The 15022-nt window shown below is 50.9% G+C and overlaps 5 protein-coding genes across 5 annotated transcripts; 2 read left to right on the top strand and 3 right to left on the bottom strand.

Annotated features, from left to right (window-relative positions):
• The first annotated feature begins 551 nt into the window (after nt 1–551).
• On the top strand, nt 552–2344 carry QC763_404690 (uncharacterized protein). The gene is made up of 2 exons (XM_062912111.1): nt 552–1656; nt 1712–2344. The coding sequence occupies exons 1-2, from the start codon at nt 917–919 to the stop codon at nt 2082–2084; spliced, it is 1113 nt and encodes a 370-aa protein (XP_062766313.1). The 5' UTR covers nt 552–916; the 3' UTR covers nt 2085–2344.
• A 314-nt stretch (nt 2345–2658) lies between these two features.
• On the top strand, nt 2659–7117 carry QC763_0071940 (uncharacterized protein; the record flags this gene model as incomplete). The annotated part of the gene is made up of 5 exons (XM_062905992.1): nt 2659–2936; nt 3008–3222; nt 3278–3302; nt 3364–3921; nt 3991–7117. The coding sequence occupies 4 exons, from the start codon at nt 2659–2661 to the stop codon at nt 3566–3568; spliced, it is 723 nt and encodes a 240-aa protein (XP_062766314.1). The 3' UTR covers nt 3569–3921; nt 3991–7117.
• A 32-nt stretch (nt 7118–7149) lies between these two features.
• QC763_404670 (uncharacterized protein) lies at nt 7150–8687 on the bottom strand. The gene is made up of 2 exons (XM_062912110.1): nt 7855–8687; nt 7150–7795 (listed from the first exon to the last, which is right to left on the bottom strand). Exons 1-2 carry the CDS (start codon nt 8447–8449, stop codon nt 7242–7244), a joined length of 1149 nt encoding a protein of 382 aa, XP_062766315.1. The 5' UTR covers nt 8450–8687; the 3' UTR covers nt 7150–7241.
• Nucleotides 8688–9191: 504 nt separating this feature from the next.
• On the bottom strand, nt 9192–9908 carry QC763_404660 (uncharacterized protein; the record flags this gene model as incomplete). The annotated part of the gene is made up of 1 exon (XM_062912109.1): nt 9192–9908. One exon carries the CDS (start codon nt 9906–9908, stop codon nt 9192–9194), a length of 717 nt encoding a protein of 238 aa, XP_062766316.1.
• Nucleotides 9909–11210: 1302 nt separating this feature from the next.
• On the bottom strand, nt 11211–13256 carry QC763_0071970 (uncharacterized protein; the record flags this gene model as incomplete). The annotated part of the gene is made up of 4 exons (XM_062905993.1): nt 11211–11482; nt 11553–12204; nt 12343–12879; nt 13116–13256. The coding sequence occupies 4 exons, from the start codon at nt 13254–13256 to the stop codon at nt 11211–11213; spliced, it is 1602 nt and encodes a 533-aa protein (XP_062766317.1).
• Nucleotides 13257–15022: the final 1766 nt, after the last annotated feature.

Raw genomic sequence — 15022 nt, forward strand, 5'->3', positions numbered from 1 at the left:
CCCTAACCCGGATATAATCCCATAACAGTGGCAACATGAACAGTGTAAACTCACGAACTAATTCACCTTGACATAAAAGCGTCACATCACTTTGATGGATGGCAATACCGAAGATCTGAGGTCCATATGATCTCAATAGGAAAACATCCCTGGAGGTTTTCTGAAGTCCGTGAGGCTCGCAGAGGAATTTTATTTTGACGAGGGTCAAAGTCCGTCCCTGGCAAACTCGAAGTCACGCCAACCAGGGAGCTCAATTGCAACTATTCGTAGGTAGTGAACATCTCTTTGTTTCAGCGGCCGCAGCATCTTCATCTGCATGTTGGGCTCTAGCGGTTGTTAAAGAAAGAAACACCATCGCAACAGATCTCGAGCTTGTGATGCAGCACAGCCTCTTCTTATCCTCCAAGACGCGCAGGCACCACCAGCAAATCGCAAGAGCAGCCAGCGGGACTGCAGATCACGACAGCGCAGCACTAACCGTTAGGATCTCAGCCCCTGCAAAGATCACTGGGCATGGCCCGATTCAGGAAGGTTTCTTGCCTATAGCGTCCCGATAGAGCGGCGCAGCAGCATGCTCCCCTGCCGCCAATTTCACCACGAGACTGCTTTGGGCAAAGAGCTCTCGTTTTCTGTGGGGAATCAGCGGGAAAGGGTTGCAGCGCAGCAATTCACGCCGCAGGCCTTCAGTAGCTCCACCACGCTCGCCAATATCTTACAGTACACATGTCGAACGGCGATTCACCCACGATGTTGGGTTGGTGGCTTTTCTTTTGTTCTTAACTTCTGTCTTGCATCTTTCGTCTTTTGGCACATTCGTTTGTTGATTGTTGCCCCTTGGACGAGACACCAAGCAGTGCTTCAAGTCTTCAAGGTCAGGTAACGAGCGATTGGGGACCCATTGGAACACCACACAAAGATGGAGAAAAACAACACACCACAAACCGGCCACGACGGGCTCATCCATATCCCCAACCACCCACCAAACGCCGCCGAGCGAAACTCGACAACCTACCCTGAAGTCATCCATGTTCCACAATCCCAATCCTCCATCCTCTCCGGCCGTTTGTCACCATCACAACAGCAAGAAAACGAGAGCAACCTCCCCGAGGTCACCACCGAGCAGCCGCCGCTTCACCTCGAAAAGACCTACCCCGAGGTAGCCACACACGAACACCAACACCACCGCCCCCCACAGCAGTCGAGATCCCCACCGCCATCTACAGTCCAGTATCTCCAAGCACATCAGCAACAAAGCCCAAGTCCGGTCCCAACTCCAGCACCCACGCACACGACATACACCGCCGGGCAAGGGACGATAATACCCGAGCCGAGACCATCAGGCGTTCACTCGCTAGGAGACGCGTGGAGCATCAACAGCGCGGAGGATGTAGAGCGGGATCCACAAATAGGATACATTCCCGGTGCTGGCGGCGGCGGCGGCGGTGGGAGCGGGCCGAGGAACGGACACAGCCGGAACCCGTCGGATCCGGACAGGTCCTTCTCCCGTGCGCGCAGCAGGAGTTTTGGGAAGAAGCCTCTGGTGAGGAGGTCGATATTCTGGGTGCTGGTGCTGCTCGTGGCTATTATCATTGCTTTGGCCGGTGTGCTGGGGGCGGTGGCAACGGGGAAGATAAAAACCTCTGGCACGGCAGAGAGGTATGTTGATTTCTTCTGCAAGAGCTGCGTCATTGGTGCTAACATATGTCAATAGTGAGCCAGTGGTTCATCCTGATGATGGAGGGGGTTTCACACTGTCGACGGCCACCACCACGTCGGGGAAGACAGTTTCGCTTTCTTGCCCTTCGGCGGATGGACTTGATTACACGGTTACCGTTGATAATCAACAAAAGGTGTTTAGACGGCAGTGCGGGGCTAACTATGCTGGCGGTGATGGCGTGTTGGGTTTGGTAAAGGGCGATGTGCTGAGTTTGGCGGATTGCTTGGATCGGTGCGCTAAGGAGGAGAAGTGTGCTGGTGCTGTGTTCATTCCGATGGCCAATCCGGATCCCCAGTGTTGGTTGAAGGAGTTTTTGGGTGTCAAGAGAGAGGGCCAGGATATGGAGAGTGGAGTCCTGTGGCAGTAAGGTCTTGACCTTTCTGGATTGTTATAGTGGGAAGAGTGGGAGACCAAGTAAAAGGAGCTTATTGCATACCCCAGGGGCCATTTGAGATACGTATTTTTGGTGGTTATGGAGTATAGTGAAAGGGAACCGGGAAGAGCGTTTGGATTGAAATAATTGGGTATGGTGGGAGGACGATCTGTAAATATTGCATTTGCCATGTATATATAACCAATCTACAACTTTCAAACTGCAGATTAAAGCTCCCATCTGGGTTTCTCAAGTCTATTGGGAACGATAGCTTCCGGTACCAACGGTTGGACTTCGTCTTGGCATGCAAGCACAGCCTAGCTGCCTTGGGCCACACACCATCCACGTCCATTACCTACCCCCCGAGAGAACAGCCCAACTTCTCACTTGACAACGTCGAATATAGAAACTTCAATCGAAAAACCCGAGCGATGGAGCCTGCCTCTGCCGTCGGCTTCGTGGCGTCCATCATCCAGCTCATTGACATAACAATCAAGGTCAAAAACTACCTCAAAGATGTAAAAACGCGGATGCCGAGCGGGCCAACTTTTCCAAGCATGCCTCCACCATGGTCGCCATGCTCACAGGCCTAAAATGTTTGATGGAGCAGGTGGAGCAAACAGACCCATGGTTCAGCGCGGTCAAGGGACTGGACGTGAAGGGTGGCGTTTTCAATCTTTTGAGAGAGGAAATGGAAGAGCTCATGTTGAGGTTGGAAGTGGAAAGGGAGGGAGGATTGAAGGGCAAGCTGACCTGGAAATTAAACAAGAAAGAGATGGATGGCTTGATGAACCGGATCGAAAGGTGGAAAGGTGTTGTCTCGGTAGCACTTTTGGGCGATCACTCGTGAGTACAGGGCTTTACCAACATTGGCCCATTCCGAGTTGTCATTCATTGCTGATCTGAATCATGCATAGGAAGCTCCTGTCGGCCATCAGCACGGATTTGGTCTGTGTAAAAGAAGATGTAGATGGCATCAAAGAGCGCATTAACAACCTCAAGGTGGACATGACCAATGTGAAGGATGGAGTAAAGGGCCTGACAGATAGTGCTGCAAGCCAACGATCAGGTAAGCTCTCATCCGACGTCTTTGTTTTGTTGCTGAGTATTACAGAGTGGTGTCCTGGGATTCGTAAGCAAATCTCCGGCTTGCATTGGCCACAAGTATATATTGACCCGAAATCTAGCCGGCGCCGGGAAAACAACACTTGCGTAAGTCATCTTCCAGCGAAACGCCGACCTTATACATATCAAATGTCTGACACATGTTTAGTTCTTTGCTTATTAGCTTCCTTGAAACTTCGACTAGCGGCACAAACAAACCGATTCCATACTTGTACTGCAACTACAAGGAGCGAAGTCAGCAAAGCGTTCAAAATATGATGGGAAGCCTGCTCAAGCAACTTATTCAACACACAGGCGTTATTGATGAAGACATATTGAAGTTTTCCAAGGACGAAAAACCTGTTCGACTTTAAACCATCACCAGGTTTCTTCAAAACAAAGTAATGGGGTTTTCTTTAGTATACATCATCGTCGATGCGCTCGATGAGTGTGCTGATACCGAAGATACCTAGTACAGGTTAGCTTCAGACCTGCACAACTTTCCAAAGCATGTGAAGCTTCTCTTCACATCAAGATCTACCATTGGAGTAGAAGAAGACCTGGGCCCAGTTCCAAGACTCGATATTCGGGCTAGTGACAAAGATATCAAACGATACGTTGAAGGTCGCGTCGGAAGTGAGCATAGTCGCTTACAGAAGCATATTCGGACTGATCCAGATCTTTTGGAGGAAATAATCGATAAGGTGGTGGGTAACTGCAAGGGAATGTACGCATGCCTCTCCTTTATCCGGCACATTTTGCGTAGCAAGGATGGGCACTAACATGCACGAGGCAGGTTTTTGATGGCTCAACTTCCCATGAACGAGCTTACAAGGAAGCCAAACCGACGCGAGCTTCGCAAAGCTCTAGATGTCTTGCCAGCAAAACTGGACGAAACCTATGATCAGGCTATGGAGCGGATCAAGAGCCAAGACGCCGGTGATGCCAGTCTTGCCCACCAAGTTCTGGGATGGATTTCAACGACACTCAGACCACTAACCATTAAGGAATTACAGCATGCTCTGGCTGTCATGCCTGGAGATCAGGATTTGGACCCCGAAGGCCTCCACGACCCGGAACTTTTCGTTGCAATTTGTGCCGGTTTGGTGAGCCTAGAGGAAGAGAGCGGCTACGTCGACTGGTCACTTCACCACGCAAGAGTATTTTGAGCGCCTCCGTTCGCAACTCTTTCCCGATGCTCCTTCAATGATCGCAACGGCATGTTTGACGTACATGATGTTTGACCCATTTGTCCAAAGATACTGCGCGGACGGAGAGGAGCTGGACCTTCGTTTAGACACCTACCCTTTCTTGGCGTATGCTGCAGGCTACTGGAGAGACAACGTACAATACGAAATGGAAGCGCCAGTCAAGGAGCTGCTCTGGGAGTTTGTGGACAACATCTTGGCATTTATGACTGCCGAGCAAGCAGCGACATTGACGAGGAAGGATTTCAGGATATTCAGAATTGGGTCATTCAACAGAGTACAGACTTTTGCCTCCAAACTGGGCCAGATTTCACGTAGTAGCTTCGATGGGACTGGTTGAGTTCGCGGCTGGCTTGCTTGAACAAGGTGCCGACGTCAACGTGCGGGGACCAGATGGCATAACGCCTCTGTTTTCGGCCGTAAAGTGGGACAGGGAAGAGATGGTGGTGTTCTTACCGAATTCAGGTGCCACTGCTTCGGTTTTCGCAAAGTCTGGGGGCAAGGACCCAATGACGCCATTGGAGATGGCGATAAAGCTGAACAATGAGGCAGCGGCAGAGATGTTGTTCAACGCTGAAAGGACCTGGCTTCAGCATCTCCTGAACAGCGGGCTTTTCGATGCCACCGTGAATAGCAACTTGAGGTTAATGCAGGCTTGCATCGAGAGAGGAGCAGACATCAACGCGTACGTTCGCGTGGCAGAGGGATCGGTTCTTTATCACGTTGTAGGCGAGAACCGTAAAGACTTGGTGGTTTTGGTGTTGGACCTCGGGGCCACCGTTTCTCCATCAGATAATAACCACTCTGTGCTCCACGAGGCTTCAGCTAAGGGACATACAGAAATCTTGCAGATTCTGCTCGACCGAGGAGCCCTAGTCAACGTTGTTGATTGGCGTGGGCACTGGCCTCTTCACGACGCGGCCGCTCATGGACGGCTTGAAACATGTAAAGCTCTGGTTCAAAGCGGAATTGACATCAACTTCGCATTCCGGAGGGATCAGGGTCACTACGGATGTCTAGGAGGGCAGACTGCGTTCCAAGCCGCATGCAGCAGTGGACTTGCTGACATTTGCAGACTCCTACTGGACAGTGGTGCCTGTCTGGGAAGCCATGCAAAGACAACCGTTGAACTGGCAGCGAAAGCAAGGGACGTTGCAATTATAGAGCTTCTACTTGAGAGCAGCGTCGACCCTTTGACAACGGACGACGCAGTGTGCGCAGTCTTGAAGTCAGCCGCGACTGCTGGGAATATCGTAATGATCAGGGCTATGCTAGCACGCCAAGATTCGATGACACCTGATGCAAGGGAGCAGGTGGCATGCGAGGCTGCCTCTCGAGCTGATCTCGAGATGTTGCGAGTACTATTTAATGGCGATAACGCACAGGATAACGGAGAAAAATGGCTTGCAACCGCGCATTTTGTTCGAGCAATTGGTTTGGGCGATGAAGGCGAGATGCGGATCTGGTGGAACAGGGGAGCAGATCTCAACCATAAGGTCAAGCCAGCGTTACCGCGAGATCCATATTTCCCTTCACCGAATTATCTATTACCCGGTTGCCATGAAAATGAGGAGGAGGGCGACTACATCTCCACGATGCATTTGGCTGTTGGACATGGAAGTCCGCAAATACTGGACCTGTTACTCGAGAACGGGGGAGATATCAACGCACGCAATTACCTCGGAGAAACCCCACTGCATTGGGCTACATACCATGAATGCCATAGTGATATGGCTTGCATGATACTATATCGCGGTGCCCTTGTGGATCCTTGGTGCCATCGAGGATTGACACCACTGCACGTTGCAGTACTGCGTAGGAACTACCGGGGTATCGAGCTACTTGATGCTGGGGCAGACATCGAAGCCAAGGTTCACGATGGCGATACCGCGTTCAAGATGCTGGCTTCTTTCCGCCCCTGGCTATATCTCAATTATTCCGTGCTATACGAGGGTGGGCAGTTCAAGTGGGTTGAAGGGCACATCGATGAGCCGAACGGGCTAGCCAGCAACTCCGTGGGGCTCGATATTCTTCTGAAGAGATGTGCGAAGACTGATGTTCTTCAACCTTTGGTATCATTGCTAGAATGGCCAAATGCTGCAAGCTATCAAGCTATGGAGCAAGTTTGTCGTCGATTGGCGGATGAGGGCTTCGACTTTACCCTTCCCACAAGAAAGGGAATTCCTGCAGTGTACCATGCGGCGAAGAGTTGTCCCACAGAAGTTTTTCAAGTCATCCTACAGCAAGGTGCAAAAGTAGACGTGAAGTTTAATGGACTCACGGCCCTTCGTCTTGCAGCCAAGAGGTTTTCGCATGCAAAGGTTAATATCCTTCTCCTGTTTGGCGCATGTGCCGAGAGCAGAGACAGCAAGGGAAACACGCCCTTGTTCAAGGTGGTCACTAAGAGCGACCGACTTTCTTGGGGATGCAGTCCACCGAACACAGTGGAAGGAATCATTGACATGTTAGTAGCTCACGGAGCAGATTCACACACTCTCTGTGGTGCAAAGAAAGCGCCGGTGCTGCATTACGCCGCCTTCATGGGGGATTTGACCATCGTGCGCTATCTTACTTGCAAAGGCGCGCGAACTGATGTCACCGACAGAGATGGACGGACTGCTCTGGATTGGGCAAAGGATAATAAGCAGGAGGCCATGGTGTATCTTCTTACTCGTCTAAGCAGAGACCAGAAAATACAAGTAAACAGTCATGCACAGATGGACGATACTAGAAGGTATCATCTGAGTTGGGGTCAAGCGGGAGTACGGATAACATGAATTCTGGGACTAAAAGCTAGGACCTAACTAGGATTGTAGCAAAATTTCCAACTATCGCTACCTCACTGCTTCAAACCATTTGCCAAAATATCCTCCAACTGCTCGTGACGCTTCAGCGCATCGTCAAAGCTTACAAACGTCTTCTGTGTGCCATTCCTCTTCACCTCGTAGTAATCCTCATAAATAGCTCCAATGTTCCTTGCCTGGAGGTTCAGTTCCTTCTGCCAATCTTCAAAGTCCCATTCCACCTCGTCAACCATATCCGTCTCAAAGTCATGAACCTCGAACTTCTGAGGATCAGCGGCATTGCCAATGTGGATAAATGTCGAGCTCGGTGCCACAACCCTAATCTCACCCTTGGTTCCCGCAATGGTCCAAACCAGAGCAGGGTCGGAAGGGAAAGGCGAGTCAACGCGAAACCTGAAGTGCAAGCTAGCGCCTGAATCGACATAGCCGTGCACAAAGATGAGATCGGGCGTGTCGGAAGTGACAGTTTCCACCACAGTTTTGTCCTCGCCAATGACTTTGACTTGGGGCCGCTGGATCTGCAGGAAGCCCTGTGGTGCGTCGGGGCCGGTCTTGTAGTCTCCAAGGACGGATTGAACAAGATCAAACTCTGTGACAAAGTGTTAGCTATTTTCGTTTGCATGTTTCAGCAGGGGTGGGAGAACTGACGGTGCGCAAATCCAATAGTGTAGACGTATCCCCCAACCTTTCTCTCGGTAAAGTACGACAGCGAAGCCGGAATAACACCCCGCCCATCAATTCCGCCGTTAGCCCTGAGCTCCGAGCTCAAGACCTCTCCGATCCTGCCACTAGAGATGACCTCTCTGAGCTTTTTTGGTAGGGGGCCCAGAGGCCCCTGCAAACCTACGATCCCTAAGCCACCATGCTGCTTCACCGCGTCGGCCAAAGTCCTAGCTTCGATGGTGTTAGCAGCAAGAGGCCACTCAATGTAGACATCCTTGCCAGCGATGACAGAGGGAAGAGCAGTCTCGAGGTGCTTGTCGACCCGGGTGTTGGTGATGACGAGCTCAACTTCCGGGTCAGCAGCCAGGTCCTCGGGCGTACCGTATGCCTTGGTAGAAGCGGGCAGGTTGTATGCTTTAATCGCCGCGCGGGCGGCCTCGATTGACGAGTTGAGGAGGGCAACAACTTCAAACTTGGAGCGGCCCAATGGTGAGAAGAGATACGGAAGGTGTGCACGGGAAGCCCAAGCGGTTTTGGCAGAGCCTGAGAGGCCAATGATGGCAGCTTTGATGGGGGCCATTTGGAGTGCGGTGGTAGAATGGGGTATTTTGGACAGTAGGTAATCAGTAAGGTGCGCAGGTTAGGAGATCAGCGAACTGTCCGTTGATGGCGTTTGAAAAGTGAGGGTTGGAGTAAAGAGAGAAGAAGTAAGATGGATACAATGGGGTCTTGGTGGCATATTTATGGTATTTCGTGATGAAATGATGCGCATATTGTTGCATCTTGTGTGATCTTCCTCGAAGAAGGTTCCCAGGTTAGGTAGGTGGTGCAGTAATGTGGGATGTGTGTTTGTAAGCTTCCACGAAGGTGAGATCTGTCAGCCTTTAACCACCCCTATATTACATCGCACCCCACGGAGATCAAGCAGGTTACCAACCTAGCAAGCAGTGATAATATCAGGTTACAAATCCTGGCCAATTCTATAAGCAACACGCATAATGCAAATTGGGTGCCGAATTACCTAACCCTAACACATGCTTGGGACTCGAACATTTTGAATGTCGGCTCACTCTGAACGTAACACACGGTGCATTGGACCTAATGGACAACAACTAGCATCAGTAACAGCTGTTCAGTGAGTGAAGATCAATTGTTCTCGTCATACTAAGACAAGGTTCTAGGGTATCTCCGCAATGAAATCAGAAAGCCAAACACCAACGTCCAAATCATTGTATTTCCGCTCCTCCCTATACTGGTCCCTCCTGTCACAAGTCAATTCTATATCCAGTCCTCCATAGTTGAAGCAAAGGTGTAATCTGCGATTAGCACACTCCGGCGCCTGGGGCAGGAACAAGTTTGCCAGTACCGAACTCAACGTTAAAGACAGAATCCCCTCTGAAGGGGCCGGTCGTGCCCAGGGCGTTGGGGCAAACAGGCTGGTTTCCCTCGCTGGGAGGGGGAATGGTGCACACCTCATCAAAGCCGCAGTGGCAGGCGGAGTCTTTGAGATTGACAGCAGCAAAGTTGCGGGCGACCCACGATCCGGGGTCAGACAGGCATGAGCTGAGAAAGTTCATGCTGTTGGGGGCCGAGAAAGCAAGCTTGCCGCCACTATCCTTGAGAAGGTGCTTGCATTGATCGGCATCGACGAACTCAACGTCCATATCAATGCCGCCGCCCGTTTGGGGATCATCAATGGCGCTCTTGCCGAAGCCAAGATAGTTCCAGGCATCATAGGAGATGTCGTTGGCGCCGCCGGATTGGTCGATGCGCAGGAGTTCAAGAGAGCGGCCCTGATGGCTTACGCGGACACAGATGTTATTGCAGTCGACAGCCTCGGGCCAATAGGCGACACGGTGGGTGTTGATCTTGCAACCAAGAACGCCGACCGAGGAGCTGTATTGCTCGTGAGGTGTGATGTTGCGAACCTCGGCAGCAGCGAGAGAGGCGAGCGCGAGGAAAATGGCAGAGAGAGTGAACATTCTGACAGATGAATGATTTGATACTTGCAGAAAAAAATAAGCGAGAGTGCTGAACATGAATGGCAAGGTATGTGGTTGATGCTGATGCTGTGGCTCAGGTAGTGTGGGTTGTCAAGGTATGAGAGACAGACTTGAGACGGACAGACGTCGCCAATATATAGCCTTGACAAGACCCTCAACTGATGGTGTCGTGGGATGCCCCATGGAACACAAAAGCAGCTGCTGTAAAGTGAATGGCGATGTGTGTGGGGCCATATCACCAATGTGAATCGCCTCAGGGGCCAGTGGTGGCCCTTGGCGATATTGGGTGTACATATTGAGGCCGGGTCAGACTTCGGATGAAGCGCGATTTGGCATCATGAAGCTGAAATGGATCAAGCTGAAGTGGTGGGCCATGGAGAGTTCTACGGAGACCGCGAGGTTGTGGTCGCCCAAGTGGGATGAAAGTGGTGTTCAATATTGACCAGACTGCAGCCAAAAGTGGCCAATGCAGAGACTTGGTGGCCATTTCCCCACGCACTTTCCGCACTTGTGTGATCTGTCAATGAGAACATGAAACGGACTGGAATGCCAAGTGTGTGGGTCGCTCCCGTCACTTGAAGGCCATCGTGAAACAGATTTGGAGTGACAATATGGGGTCGTGGCTTTGGCCGTTGGAGATGCGGCACGACACCCATTAGCGCGCCCACTAATATCCGATCAGAGGGTACCGACATGAGGCTGTGAGATGATTAGTCGCTCTATAGGGCTGAAAGACGAGCGGGAGCATGCGCCGTGCCGCGGGGGAAGCACCGAGCTCGGTATCCCGATGCTCGCCTGAAATACGTCGGACGACCCACTCGGTTCCCTCGCACCTAGATGGCCAGCATTGGCCAACGTCTATCCGTCCCTTCAACATCCACCTGGCGTCCGACTCCGTGTCTTGGGTTAGTTGCTCCTCGGTAGCTCTCGGATGTCTTTCGGACACTTGAATCCTTGATATATAGAGAAATATTACCGTTCTTTTTGACAGCTCTGTACCTTACCCGCTGTCGACGAATTACATATCCCGAAAAAACATCTACACATAGAAGCTAATATCACATAGTAGATACTCAACACTTGATGGTGAATCGAATATGAGGAAGTGGCTGTACCGTTTAGAGATCCCAGCTGAACAGCTGGCTCGACACAACTTCGGAGCTTTGACCATACGGCGACGCTGAATCATTGGGGGCAATGACATCACAGTGCCATTTTTCTGCTTACACATGACTCGCCTGTTATTTCTATCCCTGCCTTTTTCTGCAAGCTCACCGGTCCTACTTGTTTCGCCTCATGATTCAGCTCCGACCCCGCCACCTGAATGGGACCACGGACCTACAGAACCCAGGTGTCATTCCAGACAGGGATGCTCTGCGGATTCCAGAAGATATCTCCAGGATCGAGGTCTCTTTTAAGCGACTTGAGTCTTTCAAACAGTGGTTTCCCATAGTAGAGATGCCACGCCTCGTCCGTATCCAATTCAGGGTCGATGTAGTTGAGACAGGCGTTATACGACCGGTTCATGGCACTGGTCATGGCGTCGTTCAGTCCGTCTAGAAACTGAATACCGCGCTGGGGGAAATTCTGGTCAAGAGGTACGTTGCCATCTAGCAGAATTAGTTGTTTACCATGACGGTGCCTGGCCTGACGCGAAAGCAACAGCAGGGGAGAACTCACAATTCTGCACCACCCACAGATCGTCAAACCCCGAATAAGCCGCCCAGCTCCCATTCTTTCCCTCAGCGCCAATCTGACTGTCGGGACCACCATACAGATGGATGATGCTAAACCACGAGATTGGCACATTTAGGCCCCGTCCGGCACTGTACGCGTACTCGAAAAACTTTCGTATCGGCTCCTCCGCAAACGAGACATTTGTCGAAACAGACTTGGCATAGAAGTTGTCCTGCTGCAAAAACCCATGCAAGGGCACCGTCGAGTTCCCTTCCCCGCCAAGCATGGTCAGAGATGTGATCCAGTCGGCTGGTTCAACGGAACTCTCGTTAAGAGCAGGCGGAACAGGGAGCGCCTCCAACAAGGCGGGTGCAATCGTCTTGTTGAAGGACTCGACCGAACCGAACCAAGTTCCGTGCACAGTGTACGAGGTTGCATTGCCGCCTAGTGTGACTGCGAGGCCTAGGTTACGATCGACAACTGGCGAGTACAACGAGAAGTTCTGCACCCCCATAAAAACAACCGTTGCATTTTCGATTAATCCAAGAGCTTGGGGGAAGGAATGCGAAAATTTAATAACGACTTCGGGAGCCGTTGAAGTTTGAAGGTAGAATGTGGTGACAATCCCAAACGAGTCTGCTGCTCCTCGGAGTGCCTGTCGCCAACCATCCTGTTAGCTACCCCTGAACGCGAACATGTGGGTGTATACAAAGGGTTAGGGTTCTACTCCCTGGCAAAAAGGGGTTGGAGTAGAGAAATATCACCCCTGTCCTCAGTCAGAGACAACACTCACATAGTAAACATCACCCAACGTCTCATTCTCAATCTTGACAAAACTCCCATTCGCCAACACTACATCCAGCCAGATAATCTGCTCCAACGCCAGACCAAACGCGCGTGATGAATACCCGTACCCGCCATGTGTGAAGTGTCCACCAATTCCTACACCAGGACAAGTGCCGTGCCCCAAGGCTCGACGTCCTTGGTCCCATATACCCTGCGCCAGGTTCCCCAACCTCAGACCTCCCCCAACAGCAGCTATCCCAGTTCTGTAATCTAGCGAGACGGAGTTAAACTTCTCGAGATCGATTATCAAGATCCCGTTGTGGCCGCCGGTGCTATATGATGCGCAGGAATGCCCTCCCGACTTGGCTTGGACAGGAATGCCATATTTACTTGCGCAGCTGACTGCGGCCCTGATCTGCTCGGTGGTGTTGGGGATGGTGATCGCGGCGGGGATGTATTGCAGGCGCTCGTTGAAGGTCGTCGCGTAGGTCGGCCATTGGGGGTCGGTCAAGGTGATGAACGGAGAGATCGAGTTGGATAGACACTGGAGCAGATGACCTGTGCTTTCGCATGGAGGGAGGCGCTGGCCAGCACCAGTGAGATGAGAATTGGTATGTATGTTATGATTGCAAGTCAATGAGACATCGCATATCGTTTTGACAAAGTGCGACACTCGTATTTGTTGAGGCGGGGGCCTAACTTATACTTCCAGCTTTATTTTCGAGCTCATTGTTCTCAAGTTGGAGTCGAGCTAGAGCTTGCATCCCGATCTGGGCATACAACAAAGGCTTTGACGGAACTGGGTCCGTCGCCTGACTTCACGGTGTTCTGGCCGGCCAGTGGCTGTTCCAAGCTGTTGTGACTAATTCCCCAGTCCAGTGCTGTCCCAAATAACTGGGATTGAGTCTGGATTAGTGCCATCGTACACGATGCATAAACGAGGAATGTTGTTGCTGGCACAGTAACAGGCGCGTGTACAGAATGTTGCAATTCCAGCTTTGTGAAGGGTTTCCATAAGCAGCCCTTCATGTACTACATCACATATATTATGCGGCGCCCAGACTACGCTATGCAACATTATGAACGAAATGTGGGTCCCGCTCAGCGGCTATGGCCTAGGATCGTCCACGACATATCAACGCTAACCCAACAACTCATTTCATAGCAAATTAGCCTGACGTTGATTTGGTGCAGTGTTTAAGCCACAGGCTCAGCTCGCAACTTGGCAAAACAAGATCTGGAAGAACTCTCCAGTTTGAACCTTGGAAGAGGAGCAGAAGAGAAGATCCCCCCCCAAGAAGACCCCCAAATATATGCAAGAAAAGCGCACAAGAAATGTTGCGTAGGCATAAAGGAGAAAACGAGATTGAATCTCAGATCGAAGTCAGACCAAAAGCAGTTGGGACCTGTGAAGGTATGACCACTGTATCAATGAAACGCCAGCTGATTGGCTCAAGGGGCCAATTCCCCTTCAGCCCTTTTTTATGCCACCTTTCCTGCTGAGGGACTGTTTTTAGGAGGAAAAGGCATAATGTTTGTTGTTTTTACAGAAAGTACGTCCCTACATAATTGACTAGAACTACCTAGCCGGAACAGGGACATTGTGGAAGAGAAGTGCTGCTTAACGGGGATCTATCTACTGCTGCGGGGGCTGTGGGAATAGAAAGATATGGATACGATAGGCGAAAGTGAATGTGAACTCTGTAAAGGCGCAACGACATAACGTACTAGAGTTTGTGCAACTAACATACGAGGCTGACGGACCGACCTTATGCTATCTTATAAATCCAAACCTCGGTGTTGCAAGCCCGACAACCGAAGCCTTCGGCTATGACAACTAATTTCTCACTGTGCGACGACGCGTCTAACAAGTCCAGGCCTTCCAACAGTGCCAGTTATTAAAACCATGTTTTGAATGAGCTAAATACCTGCCGTATCAGCATCTACACGAGGATTAACACTACCCCTGCGTCCCCCCTTTTCGAAGACCTTTGCATCTAGGCATGATGCTTCACTTCAAAGTTGGCGTCGATACAGTCTATCAATGATAAGGCCGCTTGGGGCCACAATCTACTGATGTTATAGATGTAACAGTTTTCAAACAGCCTTATCTATGTCACACGACACTATGTGATCTTCTAGATATCTTGCCCATATCGTCCCTTCTACAATACACATCCATCTTAACCATTCAGCAGGGTCGTGACAATATCTGACACACCATCTGGAGATTCCTGACGCCAATGGAACACGTAGATCCCTAGCTGGCTTTACTGCATTCCGCATTGGAACGTCTGGGTCACGAGAATATGTTCACAGACAATTACAGATAACGTATAAATGCCGCCGATAGACCCTTTTTAACCTACCAAACCGGTCAACTATGATCACCTGACTTTGCAAACGCTACTCACACTACATATTCTCTTGCCAAGCGTCCACACACCTCGAAACACACTTGGATGGCTAGCCTCTTGGAGACATTCCCACTGACGGTTGTCGATCAGTATGCACTAGTCACATACACACGACTTGTGTACGGCTTTCGATTCCCCGACACCGACAAAATACCGGCTGCAGTGGACTATCTCCTGAAAGGCTTGCACAGGGTCTTCAAACGCTGGCCGTTCCTGGCCGGCCAAGTCGTGCACCCAGCCGATTTAACCACGGCTCAAGTCGTATACAGC

This window comes from Podospora pseudopauciseta, chromosome 4 (assembly GCF_035222475.1).
Source record: "Podospora pseudopauciseta strain CBS 411.78 chromosome 4, whole genome shotgun sequence".
NCBI lineage: Eukaryota > Fungi > Ascomycota > Sordariomycetes > Sordariales > Podosporaceae > Podospora > Podospora pseudopauciseta.

What these genes read in the sequence shown, in the direction of transcription:
- QC763_404690 (XM_062912111.1), top strand. Translation starts at nt 917, where the DNA reads ATGGAGAAAAACAACACACCACAAACCGGCCACGACGGGCTCATCCAT. An exon ending in ACCTCTGGCACGGCAGAGAG is followed by an intron (nt 1,657 to 1,711) that starts GTATGTTGATTT and finishes ATATGTCAATAG; the next exon opens with TGAGCCAGTGGTTCATCCTG.
- QC763_404670 (XM_062912110.1), bottom strand. Translation starts at nt 8,449, where the DNA reads ATGGCCCCCATCAAAGCTGCCATCATTGGCCTCTCAGGCTCTGCCAAA. An exon ending in CACTATTGGATTTGCGCACC is followed by an intron (nt 7,796 to 7,854) that starts GTCAGTTCTCCC and finishes ACTTTGTCACAG; the next exon opens with AGTTTGATCTTGTTCAATCC.